The sequence below is a fragment of the Crinia signifera genome, chromosome 12 (assembly GCF_055691185.1).
Source record: "Crinia signifera chromosome 12, ASM5569118v1, whole genome shotgun sequence".
In the NCBI taxonomy this organism is placed as follows: Eukaryota; Metazoa; Chordata; class Amphibia; order Anura; family Myobatrachidae; genus Crinia; species Crinia signifera.
Window position 1 is genome coordinate 10,446,057 of NC_139228.1, and position 20,051 is coordinate 10,466,107.

Sequence of the window (20,051 nt, forward strand, 5' to 3'; positions counted from 1 at the left end):
CTGTCGCCCTTCAGTGGATGATCCAATGCAAGTCGACCTAGTGACCATGTGCCGGGTGTAAGAGGTGAGAAAACAATCTTAGCTGAAATATTGATAAGATAAGAACACTAATAAACATCTAATGCGGATATCCAATTATGTGCAAAGGAACAACGGGAATGAAAAAAGGGGCATACACGGAACGCACCAGCAGGCGGGAAAAAGGACAGACAAAAGTGGGAGAGCACACATCACTGGACAGGTAATCTAACTCTCTCCAGGTGAGGATACATTCTGCCAATGTCCGGACCCGCTTCATCGTGCACCGGCGGTGAAGCGGCTGCGCACACACACAACGGATGAACCCTGCACAATAATGGTTATGGATTAAAGGGTCAACATTGTCTCGGAAGACAGCCAGGAGGTCAAAACTAAAATTTTGCCATAAACAAAAGGTGAAAAAATGAAAAAAATCTGCATTTTTTCACCTTTTTTTTGTGTCCATGTCAACACAGGTAAAAAGATGAATCAGCATCACTTGTGTACTAGCAGCTGATGCGTTTCACCGCTTTTGCAGCTTTTTCAAGGTGGCACAGGAGCAGCGAAACGCATCGGCTTCTGGTACACAAGTAATGCTGTTTCATCTTTTCACCTCTGAAAAATATCTCGCAAACGTATCTTCTCATACCTAAAGCCATCTCTCTATTGGTCCCAGACACCACTCACAACTGGTACTACTCAGGATCCACAACCAGATAACTTGGATATCGATATTGTGGAGGAACGCCACCTAATTTCTCTGGGTAACAAACTATTGGGCCAATCGCTTCATACATCCCATCCCTTCCAGATTCCTGTGAACCACCCTGTGGAGGAATGCCACCTCTCTGATATTTATCTGGAAGAAGCAGCTCTTGGGATATCCATGGGCACTACCATACTGGGACTTCTTTTTCATTTGGGCCCAAAAAAAGAAGGACACTGCTTCCTGGTGATAACATTTACTTACATTAATGCAGCTATTTCTTTATTATCTTTTATTGATTATTATCTTTTTAAGCTGAATATAGCAAATGTTTAAGTGTTATAATAAATATATGTACATGTTTTACCTATTGCACAACCTTTATCAACCTTCTTTTAGCGCAACCACTTACCCGTGCTTGTTTTTGTTTACCATAAGGGTGTGACATCCCCGTTTCCTGGTTGATGCTTGGCAAGGCTGCTCTACTACAGGCACCCTACTCAGATAACTGGTTCTCTGCATTCTCGCATTTCTATGTACAGTGGCTACAAGACACCAACCGCACTCTTCTGACTTATACACTCCACTAGTGACTGCTGGGCAGATCTAGGCAACAGAAGGATTTATTATGTACACAACAGAGCAACAGGACATTCAGTATACCCAGTACCCTAACATAACAAAGACGTTCTAAACAAACCACAAACCACACGTTGTCGGTACAACATCAGCTTTGTGCCAGTGCACTTAGATTTCCATGATGGTGCACAGAAATGACTATGCCTATGGAAGAGTTGATGGGTAGGTATGGATCTGAGACCTCTGTGCACCTTGTACCCCCAAGCGTTTGGAGCATGGATAATTAAACGAGGACAAGAGGTAGAGAAGGCTCAGTATTGTTTTTGAATGGCGCACAACCATGGTCACTGTATAAGATAATGTTTTTTGCCCCAACTCCGAGCTGGTGGAGATCAGTTCTTGTCCTACGCTTTCAATTTTTCAGCTTCGTGTTGGCTTTTAGTAGAGAAGAACAATTCCATGGACTCTCTGAGCTTCACACAACTGAAAGTAAAAAAGTCTATTGTAATGAATGGATGGGTTCTTTAGAGGTATGAGGTTGGTGTTCGGTGTGGGGTTTTGCAGAGTAAGGTTCTTCATGTCTATCCACGTGCCTTCACCTCGGAGCAGTTCTAGATTGCCGAGGCAGCTGGCCAGAGTGGAACAGGTATGCATCTTGAAATGCGCTAGGACATCAAGGCCACCAGCGAGTTTTGTGGTCCACACCTGGAGAACATTGTACATGACCCCTTAGCACACATTGGGCATCAAACTCTTCAGTGGTCTTTGGCAGCAAAGTTCTGGTAGATGTTGATCGGGTCAGATGTCTCCTCAGAGGGTCTTGACTCCGATGAGGTCCCAGAACACTTAACCGCAGAATATGTAACAGAGTATTCACCCTATACAAAGCAATACACAACCGATAACAATTACCTTCCACAAGTTTTTAGGAAAGACAACAGCATATTACCAAATGTTATATTCTGTTATAAGAAGGTTCTTACGGCATTACCTATAGTGGAGTATTCTAAGGCAGTGGTTCTCAACCTCGGTCCTCAGGGACCCCCAACGTTGCACGTTTTCCAGGTCACCACACAGATACACAGGTGCACTAATTACTCACTGGCACATTTTAAAAGATCACAAAGCTAATTATTTCACCTGTGATTCTGTGTGGACACCTGGTAAACTTGCACTGTTGGGGGTCCCTGAGGACCAAGGTTGAGAACCACTGTTCTAAGGTACTTCCGTTCATCTATAATCACCCTACTGCAGGCATGTTCAAAGTCAGGCCCGGGGGCCAAATGCGGCCCGTGCTGTCATTTGATGCGGCCCACAGCCTCCAGCTGGAAGCGGGCAGAGCATCAGATGTGGGAAGCACAGCACAGGACACTAAAGGTGGGGCCTTTACCTTGCGGTCTGCTGCAGTAAGGAGGTGCCGGCCACCACAGTCAGATGTGTTACATCACCTGCAATTGTATATCACCCTACTCCACAATCACAGTGACAACAGTGTTTGGGGAGTGGGGCAGCAAGGGGGAAGCTTGCTCCCGTAACATGCAGAGCGGAGGAGGGCAGCAGCGGGAGCCCAAGCATCTCCTGTCCTTGCAGTGCCGGCTTTGCCTCTCTTTCCTCTGGCTCACACAAGGGGCTGGGAAACATACAGAGAAGGGAGGGGGCAGAGTGGGGGACATACAGTGAAGAAGGGTCAGGCTGGGGGACATACAGTGAATGGGGGCAGAGTGGGGGACCATTCTGATGTGATTAATGATTCAAAAAATGTCAGGCTAAATGGTCGGCCCCCACACATTTACACTTCACCAAATCTGGCCCTCGTCGCAAAAAGTTTGGACACCCCTGCCCTACTGGGATTATGCTTACATTTCATTCTCTGCTTGTAGTTTTTGCAGACGGGGAGGGTGTAGACTGCTAAATGTTTATCCTTTTTATACTTAACCCTTTGAGTACCAAGGGAATTTGTCAAAATAGGTGTGAAAATCGCCAAGCAAACTTTTTGTCATTAACCCTTTAAGTGCCAACGTTGCTGTGAGATGCCAGCGCCACTCACAGCGACTGTTCTTGTTTTGGGTGCAATATTTAACTAAACTTCAATTAATTCACTTGGCCGTATTTGTATTTGCTTATACTAAAAGAACTTTGCTGACATTTATAGTGGATATTTGGAGGATCACTCTCAGGAACGTTAGGGTTAACTGAGGGTTCTTATACCGGGGGGTGCTTGGGACGTGTGGTTTTCAGGACTAAGGGGTTTTCTACCATTTGGACACACCGAGCCCATTTCTCTCCCTGGCTCACCCTATTTTACTTTACATTGTTTAGCAGAGCTCCTCACAGTGCTGAGCAGAAAATACATGTTACTAATGAACCTGGGTCAGAGTTATTAATTAAAACAACGTGCAAACAAGGAGAAATTGGCTCCTAAGAATGAATCAGGCCCCACATTTGTGTGTGACCTACTGTATACTACATGATAAGAAATGTCTATACTTATTGAGGTGAAATAGATCTGCTTGCGAGCAGGGCCCTCCTACCTCTATGTCGGTTTGTTGCTACCCAGTATATAGTATCACTGTCTCCTATTGTAAATTGCAATGAAATTTACTGCGCCATATAAGAAACTGTAGGGAACTAGCACAGAATAGGAAATCCTCACAGATAAGTCAGCTGTGCACTAAAACCCTGTCTGTGTTTAAGTCGACACATGCAACAGTTGCCAAAACTAAAGAAGCATAAAACTCTTTAAACTGTTACTTAGTATTACACACTCTACCACTGTTTAACAATGTTCACTGTTGCCAAAAATCATGCGCAAACATTCAAGCCCCGTACACACGGGGGAGATATATTGCTCAGCACTATATTGCTAGCAATACAAGCTCCTGCGACCAGCGACCATCAGGGGCTGCACACGGGAGCGCGCACCCGGTGATTCATCGCCGACAGCACACACAAATCACTGGCAATATGGTCGCTCAGCGACCATATTCCCAGCTATATGTGCTGAAATTGCACCCGTGTGTACGCACCATAAGACATACTTGCCGACTTTGGCATACTCCTTTCCGGGAGAAGCCCGGAGAGGAGTGAAAGGGGGTGGGTAGAGGCTTCGTTTTGGGGGCGGGGCACGGGTGATGTCATCAAGCCCCGCCCCCATGACGGGCTAAAGCCTCAATTTGCGTGTCCGTGGGTGGGAGGAGGGGCTAATAATGCCGCGAAATGCCGCGAATTGCGTCATTTAGCCCCTCCCCGCGGACCCGCGAAAGTCATCGTTTTTAGACCGCGGGGAGAGGGGGAGCCGGGGCTGTAGGGAAATGCGGGAGACTTGCCCCCCTTCCCGGGGGACCGGGAGGGGGACCCGATTTGCGGGACCCTCCCGGCCATTCCGGGAGGGTAGGCAAGTATGCCTTAAGATGAGGACACAGAAAACATATTGTGCACCATACTCTTGTCTGGTTATAATTAATGCATGCAACAAGTATTTAGAATAATCTATACAGAACTGTGTATTTATTGAAACTGCTACGTAGCGTGACAAATGAGATGTATTACTATTGAACAATAATAGACTATGGCTGTGCCATTGTAAAGGTGCCCATACACTGCCTGCGACGTCTCGCAGCAGTGTACGGACACCCGATGGACTGCAAGCCGCCGGGACCTTCCGGCGGCAGGGACACATGCGATCCATTGTGATGGATCGCATGCATCACTGCTTAGCGCCCGTCCCAGAACGAGTGGTCGGACGGCCAGCCGGTCCGACCACCTAGTCGGGTCCGATGCGCACAGGATTTAACGAAATCGGACCAAATCGCCTTGATGTATGCCCAGCTTAAGCTCACTAAGGAGCAAAGAAGAGTGTTATCTCTCTAGACTGCAACCACGTATTTTGGGCCAATCATAAGGTTAAAACCTATAAACTGGCGTATCTAGTGTAATAAGTGCATGATATATTATATGCACTCAGAGTGAATAAATACTCTTGTTGGAGGGACCAGTAAACCTATGCGCACTTCCGCACACTGACCCACTAACAATATTATAACTGACACAGCAGTCTCCACGACAATAGGGAATTAACCCTTTCAACTCTACAATTTGCCTCAAACGAGCCCTAGTTAAAATAAGCCGGAAGGCTCACTAGGAGCACATCACAATTCAAATTGGTCTCACTGTTGAACCAATCTGAATCCTTATCAAAATCCCCAGCGCACAGCATAGAATACAAAAAGCTCACTGCAAGACTGGAGCTGGATTTTGAAACACACGGCTACTTCGTCCAAGACTAAGCCCCTGTTTTAAAAACATAATAAATAAAAGTCAAGTTTTATCTATAAAATCATCATATCACAAGAGTGCCCCAAAAAAAGAGTCCTCTTTTTCTCCCAATTTTGTTCAACCATATAAGAAACTGTAAGTAAATAAATATCTGGTCACCAGTGTACTAAGGGCCTGATTCAGCTGGACTGATTCATGCTTACTGAGCGCTGAAACACCGCAAATTTGCGCTGAAACGCCAAAATATGCACATGTGAAGACCCCCCAACATTGGCCCCTTTCAAATGACCCTTGAATCAAGCCCTAAATACTCACGTTTCCTTCTGTAGGAGCGGAGGAACCTGGAGGAAGGAAGCAGAAAGGTGTATTTCAGGAACAGAAGTGACATTAGTTATATAATATGCTTAGAACAGGGAGCGCCAATACACCAGGACGCAGTGATGAAAGAAAGGTGACACCAGCAGGTGCGTAGGCTACTGGCCTCTTCCATACTATATAATATGTTATGTACTATTATATTATATCCTGATAATAGATCATAATTACAATCCTTCTCATCAAACATTAATGATAATTACACCAAAATACCTGAATGGCCTCACTATTACTCAGGTTCTATTTGTCCGCTACACTGGAAAGCAGAATATGCAGTGGCGGAACTACTGAGGATGCAGCTGCTATGGGGCCCGGCAGCTGAGAGGGCCCCATGGACAGCAAACAATCCCCTGCACCCTTAGTAGTTTTATTGATTTGTTAGAGAGCCCTGTGCTTGTGTGCGCGCCACCACCGCTGGGCCCTCTCCTCAATACATAGACTCTTAAATATTTACCCCTTGATCGTGCCGCTGCCATTGTAGGGAGAGCCAGGTAGGGGGGTGGTGCTGTCCGGGAGAAGCTGGGCATGTAGAGAAGCGGGAACGACTCACCTGCTGGTGCCCGCGCCGCGGCTTGACAAACAGAAAGTCATCCACCCGTGCTGCCGCCTAGACAGGAAGCGAGGGAGAATACGGTCCTGCTGGCTGCTGCTGGTGAGCTGGGCTATTGCACATGAACATGCTGCACCAGTAGCAATATTATATTGAAATAATATGTTTAAATTGTTTTATTTACAGTTTTTTTTTTTTATGTGTTTAAGTCTGACCCATACAAATGTAATGTTTGCTGTGATGCGACATGCTGCGCCGGGCTGTGACTATTCACAGGCGGTGATCGGTCCATTCGAAATTAATGGAGTGATCACCAGCTACAAATAGGCACAAGCCGCATCCCAGCAACTGCAGCATGGCTATATTCAGTGGCATAACTATGGTCCTGCAGACTCCACAGTGGCTTGAGGGAGCCATCATCGGCAAGGTCTGAGGACAGTGCCACTGCTAGGATGATGTTGCATTATGGTGTGTCGCATAATAGGTAATGGGCATTGCGGTGTGTTGCATAATGTGTAAGGGGCATTGTGGTTTGTTGCATAATGTGTAAGAGGCATTGTGGTGTGTGTCATATAGTGTAAGGGGCATTGCGATGTGTCACATATTGGCCCTCATTCAGATCTGATCGCAGTACAAATTTGTTCTCAAAATGGGCAAAACCATGTGTACTGCAGGTGGGGCAGATGTAACATGTGCAGAGAGAGTTAGATTTGTGTGAGTTATTTTGTTTCTGTGTAGGGTAAATACTGGCTGCCTTATTTTTATACTGCAATATAGATTTCAGTTTCAACAAAACCCACCCAAATCTAACTCTATGCACGTTACATCTGCCCCACCTGCAGTGCACATGGTTTTGTCTATTTTAAGAACAAATTTGTACTGCGATCAGATCTGAATAAGGGCCAATGTGCATGGGGCCTTGCGAATGTGTTGCATAATGTGTACGGTGCATTACCGTGTGTCGCATAATGTGGAATGGGCATTGCCCGGGGGCCCCATTATAAATTTTGCTATGGGGCCCACAAAGTTTTAGTTACGCCCCTGAGAATATGATATATATAAATAGTATATATTATAGATATCTGGCTATATAGGACCTGGTTCACAACATTTGCTTTTAACTGACTACAAGGTGTTATGGTGTACGATAATGGTCATTTAGAACCTGTATATATGGCATTGTGTGTAATACTTTATATAAGCAGCGGTCACAGAGGAATCCATAGAAGTCAGTACTAAATGATCTATAAGACACAGAACAGAGCACTGACCTTCTCCTGTCCGAATAATATCAATGTAAGCATAAGATACGTCTCGTCCACCGGCTGGTACTACGGGAGAGGAAAGGACAAGATGTTACCCTTTATACAGTATGTTCTAATTGTATCCTCAGGTACTGGACTCACTCTACACATTAGCAGCGGGATGTACTAACGGGAAAATGCTGTAAAACCCCTGTTTTACCACATTTTCCGATGTTATATTACCCGGCCGCCACGTCACCGCATTGTAGGGTATCGCCACCTTTGGGTGGCGATACCCTATAGAAGCCTATGGGCTTCTTTTCGCCGCCTCCGCCGAAAAACCCGCCGACCCCCTCTCCCCCTCCCTCTGGATTACCTGGTCCAGGTCCTCCTGGACCCGGAAGGTAACACCTGTCTCCCCCTAGTGACGCAGCCGACGTCCTTCCGGCTGCAGGGGGGAGAAGGAGGCGCCGGGGACAGCCTGCTTAGCTGTCCCCGGCGTGAGGGATGCAGGGAGATGACGGAGACCCCCCGCACTCCACATTCCAGGTATCGCGGAGGGCCTCCGTCACCGCATCGCGATGTCAGATGCATATGTTAGTACATATGCGCTGGAATCGCAGCGGACAGGCAGCGAAGGGCGGCGGTGTATTTTAATACATCCCTCCCATAGAATGTAGTGCATAATGAATGTGTGCTTCAGCCAATACGAGCTACGTTTTAGCATTCAGTCACTTTCTTCAGGATTACCGTAATGATTCAGTGTATATGCACTTTCTTCTGGATTACAATAGCTGAGATACAGACCAGACTGCGCTGGAAGCGGGAGAGGGGGGGGGTGTCGCGGGGGGGGGGCGTGTTTTTCTGCGAATCGCAGGAGGGGGGGGTCGCGAATCGTGAGTGGGGCGGCGGGGGGTGCTCACCTGGTGCAGTGTCTTTGCTGGGCAACATGGGGAGGCAGAGGATGTCTGGCACTGTGGGCTCACTGGGCTGGTTCTCTGTCATGTGAGTCAGTCACATACCTCCCAACATGACCCTCTCCAGGAGGGACACATTGCTCTGTTTCTGGACTTCCCTCATAATGTAGGATTGCCATCACCTGTTTCACACATGTTATTAATTGATTAGAAAGGTGCTGGCAATCATTAATTAAGGGAGAAGTCCACAGAGCAATGTGTCCCTCCTGTTATACACACACTCACACACTTTGAGTGACAGATGTAGCCAAATATATAAGAGATGCGATAAGGTATGCGATTGTGACAGGAGCAGGGTGCTAGAATAAACATCTATTTAGCACCATTAGACAATCTTTACATGTCATGTTGCCACCATTATAAAATAATACAGTATATTGGCTCCTTAACCATTTATCTGCCAATTTTTTGTTGCCAAATGGCCCAAGAAAATTGTAGATTTTTTAATATAATGAAGTTAAAAACGGACTTATAAAAATAAATTAAAATACTTCATTAAAAAATAAAAAATGTGTTTAGGGGATTTCCACCCCACCCCATGTCCATAGGTCAACCATTTGTAAAACCTCTTCTACCGCCATTGGCAATAGAACATCCTGGGGGGGATTTTTCACCGTTATCACCATCAATCCCCCCCCCCCCCCCAATGCTAGTGGTAATAGATCCCCAGTTGTGTAAACCCCAAGTTAAATAATTTCCCATTATTTGCACACGGCCCCGTCCCTCTCCTCTTCCGCCAGTGCCAGTGCCATTCAGATTAAAGGTTGCTTCCTTACTGTTGCCATATTCTCCCAGCTCATTATTTGATCTGAGCGTATCTTCACCTGCTGCACTTTGTCCACCTCTGTGTAAGGAACAATATAAAACAGCAGGTAAGTTGCTTATAATGTATATTAATAATATTGAATGTTGATTTTTATTTTCATACTTTCCTGCTTGCAGGGTGCTAGACCAGATTAAGGGGGCGACGTATTATAGAGAGATAGGAGAAGTTGCCCAGAGAAACCAATCAGCTTCTATCTGTCATTTCCTGTAACTAGCACAGACATTGAAATGATAGAAGCTGATTGGTTGCTGTTTTTTTTATTTTTCTCCAACACTTGATACATGTCTCCACTTAAGTCCTCTTGGGGACTTATACCCCACACTGATTTGGGGCCCATTCCCACTGCTGTTTGTCAATATACACAAACCTATCACGTGTAAATGACCAGCATAACCCAGGCTCCACAGAGTTCTAATAAATGATCTGGCTGAGGACTAGGCTGGTAACAGGACCTTGGTCTTGCTTACACTGATGTGACAGGTGAGCAGTGTCTTCCCATCGCAGGGAAAGGCATTGTCTCAGTGCTGAAGCACTGGTTCTGCCCAGGGCTGGTGTAAGGCTCCTCCGCACCCTAGACAAAACGTCAATCCACTGCTCCCCATAACCCCACTCTGCCAACAGTACCCACTTTCCAGCCCCTCAAGTGAATGCGTGGCGGTGGTGTCTTAAAAGTTCCACAGCCACCACCTGCATTAGGTACGACAAGGAGGTCTTCCTCATTGGGATAGGCAGACTCGGTGGCGCCCCCCAGATCCCGGCACCCTAGGCAGCTAATGTTAGAGCCAGCCCAGGTTCTGCCTCTCTGAAAGCATGGAATCAGCGATTGGTGAGTACAGCCGTCATTACTATCTCACCAGAAAACATCATAAAGTGGATTACTAGTAATCAGAGCAATGTGCACCACCTATTGTCCAACCGCAAGAGAGTGAGGCTGTCAGGAGAGCCCCAGCACCTTGCGCCCTGCTCTTTCCTACAGCCAGCCACCTCTAGAACCTGTCGCAGCTCCTTCAGGAGGTGTAAACTCTGACATGCACTACCGAGTATAGGCGCAATGCTGCTCCTCCACATACCGGGTACCCTGGACCCTCCTACATCCACAAGGGCTGTCCATCTTCACTACACCACCGCAGCTTAAGTGCCCAAGCACCCTGCTGCGGGTTAGTACCTAGAACCGTTAGGTCGACGTGGTTCTAGGTCAATATGGGTCTAGGTCCACATGGGTCTAGGTGGACACAAGCATTAGGTCGACAGTCAAAAGGTCAACATGGGGTTTTTCACAGTTTTTTTACTCGAATGTCGACAGTCGACATTGACACAGTTTCCAGTGCACCGCTTCCCTCGCCATGCTTCGGGCACACTATTTTATTCTCCCACCACGCCCTAGTCTAGTGGATGGTAGGGCATGAAATACCGATAATCGGCACATGTCGGCTCAAAAAAACAGTGTCAAACCCCATGTTGACCTTTTGACTGTTGACCTAGACACTGTCGACCTAATCACCTGTTAACCTAAACCCATGTTGACCCATCCCCATGTCGACCTATTGGTGTCGACCAACATGCTGTAGACCAAATGACCGTATACCCTTATACGAAGCACTTTGTGTCCTATTGTGAGAAAAGTGCTATATAAATATCATTATTATACCACGAACAGCAGTGCACCCTGTACTCTGGTTAAGGACTCACTGAGTGGTCACTCCCACCATTGGTGGACACCTACCGTAGGCTACAGATCAATAAGAATAATTCTGCAGCTGCCAAGATTCCTGCAAGTTGGTGGTTACAGCAGCAACGCCAGGTTGTTATTGCCTTATTAGACATTGTCACTAGCTGATGCCTATACTTAACATCAATTAGACAATTAGGCTAGGGAGTCTCTGAAACTGGCTCTTCCGCCATGAAAATGGGGGGTACAATCCCTTGCTTTCAGCAACCAAGCCCTGCCCCGCCCACTCTCACCACTTCAATGTCGTTTCCTGTCAATCAGGCAGAGAGGAACTACAGGTGACATTGCTATACCTGTCCTGGGCACGCATAGAAGGGAACTTGCACTAATCGGGATCTGCGTCCATATCTGGATCAGGCACTTATTTATGACCAAAAAGCACCTGGGCGCAAACAGCCGGCCGCATGCGCAGCAAAGTGAACTTTGAGAGTGTCTCTTGGCTGAGTAAATATCGCCAAGCTGGAGGTTGTTACTATTCTTATTGACCATGATGGTAATTACTATCCAGTGTAAGACCAACTATGTTACAGCAGACACAGATCCCCCCAGGTACTCACCTATCCCTGGAGTTATTAAACGTCTGATCTTAAAAAAAAAAAAAGGGAAACACAGTAAATAGAACGGCTTGTGACTCACATTATAGACATTTCCCAGGTCACCTGGCAGGTGCACTCATTACTGACTGACACATTTTAGGAGACCCACAGGTGGAGCTAATTATTTGATTTTGTGAGGAGACCTGGAAAACATGCACTGGGTGGGGTCTTAAAGAACCGACTTTGAAAACCTGTGATCTAGGTTAAGACTCACTAGTTCGACACAAGCAAAAGATGGACATTGAAAAGGTTGACGCATTAAAAAGGCCGGTAAGAGTGTATTGAGTCCCCACTTATTTTATTGTCTTACTGTCTGTTATTAATTTACGTGATAGTACAGCTGTACTCACTGTTACATACACACTTTAAGATGAGTTGCCATACAGCTCACCAGCCGGGAGTGTATGTAGGTATCAGGTAGTGGTGCAGGATACCAAAAAAGCATCTATATCACAGGTAAACATGGGTCACACTAGAGCTAGACTATGGTCTTCCATCGTGGCGCTCTAACACAGTCCCAAGATGGCTCCAGATGCACAATATTAGCCATCTTGGCACAGAGAATGAAGCCCCCCTGGAGAAGTAGCAATATGACACGTGCGCAGCAGAAGCACAGAATCAATACGAGGTACACAAAATGTTATAGCATTAAGATTACATTGGAGTATTTAATGATGAGAACCACAGATCACTGCTGAGGATCTACATGACTACCGGAATGATAGTACCTGTGTCTGGCTGATGGTGAAGACATCTCCTGAATAACGGAGCCACCGTGTCCCGGTATATAAAGAGCAGGACAATGGTGAGGAGAAGCGCCACCAATACGGTCCCTAGCACCGGCCACACCATACTCCGGCCTGCCAGAAGAAAGACACAATATCAAGTACTCAATATTTCTGGACAAAAACATTTACCATTCACTAAAAAGTGAGAGCAGAAAAATAGTCACTAGTCACTGATACATTCATATAGAAACATGTACCTACATCAAAGGTAATAACGGAATTAAAGGTAGACACATGGAACGGCTGAGTTCTTCATGTTTTTGGGGGTGTCAGTCAACACTTGTCGACATGGACCTGCAATGAGGGCAACAAGTACCCTCGCATGGCTCGCTCTGCTCGGCACACCTTACCATTCCCAGCATGGGGAGGGGGGGGGGGGGGGTCAGAAGACAAATGAGAGGGTCACCCCATACAAAGCTCCTCACCTTCCATGATGGGGTCAGAATTTGCCTCGGGGTCTGTAAAACATTCACAAACGTCTCAGAGGCATTGTAAATACTGTAGGAAATTCCATGATAAATACCGTATTCAATACAGAAAACTTCATAAATAAACTAATAGAAGTCAGTCTTAGGGGGGAGATGTATCAAACCTTAGAGAGCGGTAAAGTGGAGAGAGATAAAGTAAAAGCCAATCAACTCCTCTCATTTTACACACACACACACACACTCTGTCAAATAACCATTAAGAGCTAATCGGTTGGTACTTTATCTCTCTCCACGTTATCTCTCTCCATGGTTTGATACAACTCCCCTTAAACATATCTGTAGCCACCTGTTTCCTTCAGTACAGTGCACTCCTGTACAAATCAGTTGTATCTCATGGAATTCTGTATGTGTGTGCCGAGCAGGGCCCTCCTTCCTCTATAACGGTCAGGAACTACCCAGTTTCTTTTATTACAGAATCCAATTGTAAAGCGCAATGGAATTTCCTGCACTATATAGGAAAGTGTACAGTGGTCATTTAAAAGTGGGGGCATGGAAAAATGTTAGATTGACCAGGGATCGGAGATCTGGGGTACACCTAGAACCCCAGAAACTTGGGGTATTTTGATATAGTAAAATCAAGTTAAGATACTTTTTAAAACAATATAATATAAAAGAAACCATATTATATGACACTAGCTAAAAAAAGCCAGTCAAAATGAAGGCTTCTGCAATGTACTTTCACACTGAGCTGTGACAGTTTTTACTTTCACTTCGAGCTGTGACAGTTTTTAGCCCACAAACTCTCCACCCCACCCTCAGTCCCTATCTGCTCCTACCTCCAATCTCTGTCTCCACGGCTCCCTCTCTGCATATCCAGCAAGTTTGAAACATATCAGTGTCTCTGCAAAAATTGCTTTCACTTTCTGTTATGACCTCTTTTAGCACACAAAAGGAGTAATTTCTTTCGTCGAGTGGCCTCTAGTGGTTACTGACAGTACTTCATCTTATAGAGGTGAGGAGTAGTCACCCCAGTTCCTGTTACTTCCCTTACTCCCCCTGGCACCTCTGTCCTTCTATGTTGTATACAGATGTATCCCTTAGTGTAGCAGATGCCATCTTGTCCCCTGTAATCTATAGAAAGTACAGTTACCTTGCACCAGGATATATAGGCCTGTGCTGTTCTTCTGGACGTTTCTGCCGGTGGACTGCACAGAACACGTATAGTCCCCAGTGTGCTGCTCCCCAGCTTGGCGGATGAGATAGCTGCTGTCAGCGGTAGCCCCCTGTATAGCCCGGGAGTCTCTGTAGAAGGTGTATAGGAGACGGGCTCCTGTGTTATTGGTGGTCACACACTGTAGTCTGACCTCTTCTCCTTCCGGGACAGTTTGGGATGGAAAGATCTGCAGCTCCGGTGATTGGAACAACTCTAGGTGATAGGTGACCAGAGAGAACGTGTTAGGAGGCGCATGGCGCTTATATATATTCTAACACATATCTTCTTGTTTGCACTTTAATTGAAGACACATTGTTATAGCAGATACAAAAGAAAACAAAAACACAACCATGCCATATACAGTATTGAATTACCAGATGCTCCACTGTCTAGATCAGGCATGACCAAAACTATGGCCCTCCATTTGTTGTGAAACTACAAGTCCCATCATGCCTTGCCGCAGTGCTGCTATTAGGGAATGCTACAAGAATGGCAAGGCATGCTGGGATGCGGTAGTTCCACCACAACAGATGGAAGGCCACAGTTTGGCCATGCCTGGTCTACAAGATAATAAATGAATAGACTTTTACTACTACTACTCCGACTCTGTACATTTATGAAATGAGCTCACTTCATGTATATAGAACATGGCGACATAGTTGTAAATGTCAAAAAACTTTATTAAAAGTCCATTAGGTTGGGACGTTGCCAGGACAGTAATAGAGGAGCCAGGTCCCCAGACATCACATGATAAATACTTATTCTGATTTGATGTGGTCCCGGGAAGTCCCCTGTCTCTGCATGAGAGGGGCCCAGTCCTAATTTAAGCTGCTGAAATCTGGCCACAAGATGGAGGTGTGGCCTGCTCCCATGGTGACATCAATCCCACATCTGCTCTGTCAGAGAATGGAGGAAAAGTGGATATTCCGCACCTCGGATCGATTATCGGCAGACAGCGCACGTGTGATTATCGGCAGACCGATTGCACTGCGCATGTGCCAAGGTGCCCCTGCAATCCCGCTCATAGTGAGGATTTATCGCAAAGTTGATTGACAGTTTGAGGACGTTAACACAAAGTGGTTGCGTAGTTGCCGTTGTGTTGTGGTCACTTTCAGGGCCTGTGTCCGAAGTCAGCAGCGACCATTTACGCAGGGAAACATGGCTCCTACATCGCACGGCCATGGCCAGTCTGTTTGACCATAGGTCTACCCCTAAGCCCAATAATGTTCCTTGTTGCAGAGATGGGACTGTTATAACCTGCTGCAATCACCTGTGCTGTAACTGGAGCAGTGGCACAGAGACGGCAGACTAGAACTACCAGAACTGGCTGAGATCTGTAGTTACACAACTCAGGAACGGAGAAGCAGAGAACAGGTAACTTAACAAAGGAGCCTGGAGCCAAGGAACAGCGACATTGTTCTGGCCAATAGCGGAGTGCCCACTCAGTCCTTTTATCCTCCCTGTTAAAAGATCATTGGAGGAACAAATCAGCTGACCAGAATAGTGTTCAGGGTTGGTGGAATTGTGGTCAACTGATGGTAGGCAACGTGGCAGAGCCCAGTAGCAAGATAGTGGCGGGTCTGGTATTTGATGCCACCTCCTCCCCCGTACAGTCCCATATGAAAAAAAGCAAAAGTGAATCTATAGAAAACACAGTAACCCATGAGCACTTACCTTGCACCAGGATATATAGGCCTGTGCTGTTCCTCTGGACGTTCCCATCCGTGGACTGCACAGAACACGTATAGTCCCCGGTGTGCTGTTCCCCAGCTTGGCGGATGAGATAGGTGCTGTCAGCGGTAGCCCCTTGTACAGCCCGGGAGTCCCTGTAGAAGGTGTATAGGAGATGGGCTCCTGTGTTACTGTTGGTCACACACTGTAGTCTGATCTCTTCTCCTTCCAGGACAGTGGCTGCTGGGAGAGCTTCTATCTTGGGGTCCATAAATAACTCTGCAACATATTGTTAGACAAAGTGTTAGAATAGTCCGTTGCTGCTAATAATCTGGTGTCCAGTATACAGCCAGTGACTGCCAGTGTGTAGAATCCCTTCTAGTGGACAGTATGTGCGAAACCATCTGGACTATGAGAGCTGATCAGATTCATCTGTACATTATCATTGCGTATATGTGTAGAAATATGTGTACAAATAGATAACCTTTTGACTTTTTGACTGTCGACCTAGACCCGGCGCCACCACTAGGCAGGTGCCTAGGTTGCCGGCCACTGGAGGGCGGCAGTTCGCCCCTCGCCCCCCGTGCAAAGGGGGTACCTGCTGTGCCATCTGGGGAGCGGGCAGGGGGGTCCATGCTGGCATCTGACAGGAGCCTGCAGTGGTGTCCTTCCCGCGCGGGTACCTGCGGCGCTGTGTATAAAGCTGGCGGCGGTGGGGGGTCCCTGCAGTGAATAAGAAATAACTAGCGCTATCCACCGGGTTATGGGGCGGCGCAGGAAGCGCTGCCGGGTTTGAAAACACTGGCCGCACGCTGATTGGCTAAGATTCAGCCAATAAGCGTGCGGACAGTTTTTTCAAAACAGAAGCGCTTCCCACGCCGCCGCATAGCGCTAGTTATTTCTTATTCACTGCAGGACCCCCGCCGCCGCCAGCTTTATACACAGCGCCGCAGGTACCCGCACGGCAAGGACACCCCTGCCCGCTCCCCAGACGGCGCAACAGGTACCCCACCCCCCGGCACCGGGGCGCCCCCACCCCGACTGGCCTGGGGCGCTCCGGTGCCTTGCACCGGCCCTGCCTAGACCATGTCGACCTAATGCTTGTGTCGACCTAATGACCTGTTGACCTTGTCCCATGTCGACCTAGACCCCTGTGGACCTTGCAGTATGTCGACCTAGTGGTGTTAACCTAATAACTGTCGACCATCTTTAGGTCGACCAACTGACCACATCCTAGGGGAGCACATGGGAGATTCGGTCTGCTGCTGCAGGGGAAGGGGGCTGGGGGGAGCACATGGGAGATGCTGCACTTTTATACCGCTATGTGAGCACTGAATAGAACTTTTAGAAAAAATATTTTTCAATTAAACCAACCAACATTTTTCAAGGCTAACTTTTCATGTCTTTTCATTTTTTTTATTTAAATCATCGAGGGAAGGTTGGCTGGCAGTTTACCAGTCCTAAAATTAACATTTATAATGTCATCGATAGGGAAAAGCAGGGCTGACCCAGGTTCAGTGTAAATGGTGCAGACCTAGGTTCGACCCAGGTTGAAGTGCTGTGTAAATGAGGTATGAAGCTGGGTCCAACCCTGGAAACTCCCGTGTTCAAAGACCAGGGTCCGACCAGGGATTTTGGTGTAAAAGGGGTATGACAGTGACTTCCTATTGCAGGGATGGGAACGTTCAGCCCCTGCAGCTGCTGTTGAACTATGCACCCAGCATGCCCTGCAACAGTTTTAACATGGCCAAATAGCAAAACTGTAGCAAGGCATGCTGGGATGTGTAGTTCAGCAACAGCTGGAGGGCCAAAGGTTCCTCATTGGAAGTCCAAACACCCAAGGCATTCCCATTTGGAGGTGCTCCCTAACCCTAACCCTAACCCCACGCTTCTATGTGCTGCTGCGGGGTGTAATGCATGAGCTGTCCCGAGGACAATACAGCCCATGTGCCAGGCCTGTGAATATGCTTCTATGGACGGCCATAGAGGCTGGGGCCAGCACACGTGCAGTATTGAAGAAGCTATTAAGTATACGCTGGTCCCACAATGGGGGTCGGAACCTGCAGTGGGGACCAGCAGGCGGCAGGGACCAGCGGGCATCGGCGGCAGGGACTAGCAGCGGCAGCAGCAGAGGGGGGGGGGTGGTGGCGGCATCGCAGCAGCACCCCTCCTCCACAGAGGTAAGAGCCACCACTGCTCACCAGTCTGGTGGTCTAAAGTTTTTTAATCTCTTGTTCTCAACTGAATTCCCCCATAGTGTCTAAAGTGCCTACAAGGAAATTACGAACAACTTTTTGAGAATAAACAGGAGTATATGTTATTATGTTATCTTAATTGCATGAAAATATTGTTACAACATTACACCCACCTTGTATCTGTACATATAACACACCACTCCTCTTCCTCACACTGCCGCTAGGAGTTCGGACATCACAGGTGTATTTCCCAGAATCCCCCAGCTGCACGGACGGAATGCTGTATGTAGCGGATGCACTGTCCTGCACGCTCCGCCCATCTCTGTAGAAAGCAAACAGCATCTTTTTGTCCTGTCTGGGCGGAGCCAGAGATGTGCCACATGTCAGGGTCATGACACCGCCTTCCATCACCGGGGACTGGGCCAACTTTATTGCCGGAACCAGAAAAAGCTCTAGAAGAGAAGACACATAAACTGTGGTATCTAGAGGGCAACCATGTCATTGCAAAAAGTGAGTAATGCAATAAACCCTCAGCAACTAATCATTTATCCATCAGAATATGTTTACATTCTGGTCTTGGATAATACAAAACACGCTTCAAAAATATTTGACATTTTTATTTTGTAACAGCCGAGGTATAAATATAAGGCCTTATTTACTCCATGCTTGTTAGGTATCCCCCGTCCCGATGTGTTAAAGTGCCAGCATCTCTGTGAGAGATGTGCAAAAGGTCCACTAAAAATGCCAGCGGCGCTCACATTTGTTATATAAATTCAAATAAATATATATAAAAAAGATTCTATTTCCTATGAAAGGTAACGTTACAGGTCATTATGAGGAATAAAGCGGTTTGCTGGGCAATTTTCACACCTATTTTGACAAATTAAATTGGCGCTCAAAGGGTTAAACGCCTTTGGAACGGCATCTCGCACTCTTTGCCAAAGGATCGACCCCAATATTTGTTGTAGATCTTATGCTACCCATACACTTGTGCGATTGCATTCGACGGTATATCGGGTTCGATATCCCTTGTCCCCTTCTGATAAATTGCATGGAAAATGCTTTTCTTTTTGCATACAATTGTGAGATTTATCGAATACCCCTTTCAATAAAAAAATTGGACGGGATCGCATGATCGAATGCAATTGCATTGAATGCTCACCAATAATAATCACACCAGATTATCGAACAGATCTTGAAAAATTTGGGCCTGCATAATGGTGTGTACATGGGCCTGCACAATGGTGGACAGGGTGTGGACAGCAGCTTGCAGTGGGGCAAAATAATGCAGGGTGCTGCAGCATATTGGTGTGCAGTGGGCAGTGGGGCAGCATAATGGTGTGCAGTGGGCAGTGGGGCAGCATAATGGTGTGCAGTGGGCAGTGGGCCAGGAAGTGACCAGAAATCTTAAGGAATTGAACATCGCATTTAGAAAAATCAAATGCACACAAAACAGCATCCGACCACATGTACAATGCGATAAATATTATGTGAAGACCACACAATTTAGAAAATTAGTTTCAGGGAGATTATAGTTGGTAGTAGAATTTTGCACAGCACCCCTTTGAGGGGGCGTGTCATGCTCCCCCCAAAGGGCGTGTCTAGTTCTATAAATGGAGATATTGTGAAAAGAGATTGTGAACGTGGCACCTAGAAGCGTGTGTGTGTACTGCTACATCTGAGAGGAATCCTGTAAGATGACTTACATCCAAATGTAGATGAGCCCCAAAGCAGTTAGTAAGAGCTATGATACTTGGTAAAGTGCTGGGAAATGGTGCTGATGATTCAATGTAAATTTATCTATCTCATTCCTTTTTCCCCTTAAAAAATGTAACAGTGTAATGTGGGATAGGTGACATGAGGGAGATTGCTAGACTAATG

General features: G+C 46.7%; 1 protein-coding gene across 2 annotated transcripts in view; it reads right to left on the reverse strand.

Moving 5' to 3' along the window:
- Positions 1-1,329: 1,329 nt before the first annotated feature.
- The window catches only part of LOC146050584 (Fc receptor-like protein 4), a 36,571-nt gene continuing 17,849 nt past the window's right edge, over positions 1,330-20,051 (reverse strand). Inside the window, exons 5-14 of one of the 2 annotated variants that reach the window (XM_083167665.1) lie at positions 18,344-18,622; positions 15,979-16,254; positions 14,242-14,517; positions 13,089-13,121; positions 12,604-12,735; positions 11,837-11,864; positions 9,501-9,568; positions 7,775-7,834; positions 5,894-5,919; positions 1,330-2,181 (exon numbers count right to left, since the gene is read on the reverse strand). In XM_083167665.1, coding sequence (XP_083023791.1) covers positions 2,059-2,181; positions 5,894-5,919; positions 7,775-7,834; positions 9,501-9,568; positions 11,837-11,864; positions 12,604-12,735; positions 13,089-13,121; positions 14,242-14,517; positions 15,979-16,254; positions 18,344-18,622 — 1,301 coding nt within the window. In that variant the 3' untranslated portion in view covers positions 1,330-2,058. The remainder of the gene's footprint in view (positions 2,182-5,893; positions 5,920-7,774; positions 7,835-9,500; positions 9,569-11,836; positions 11,865-12,603; positions 12,736-13,088; positions 13,122-14,241; positions 14,518-15,978; positions 16,255-18,343; positions 18,623-20,051) is intronic. The other variant, XM_083167666.1, reaches the window with a different exon arrangement.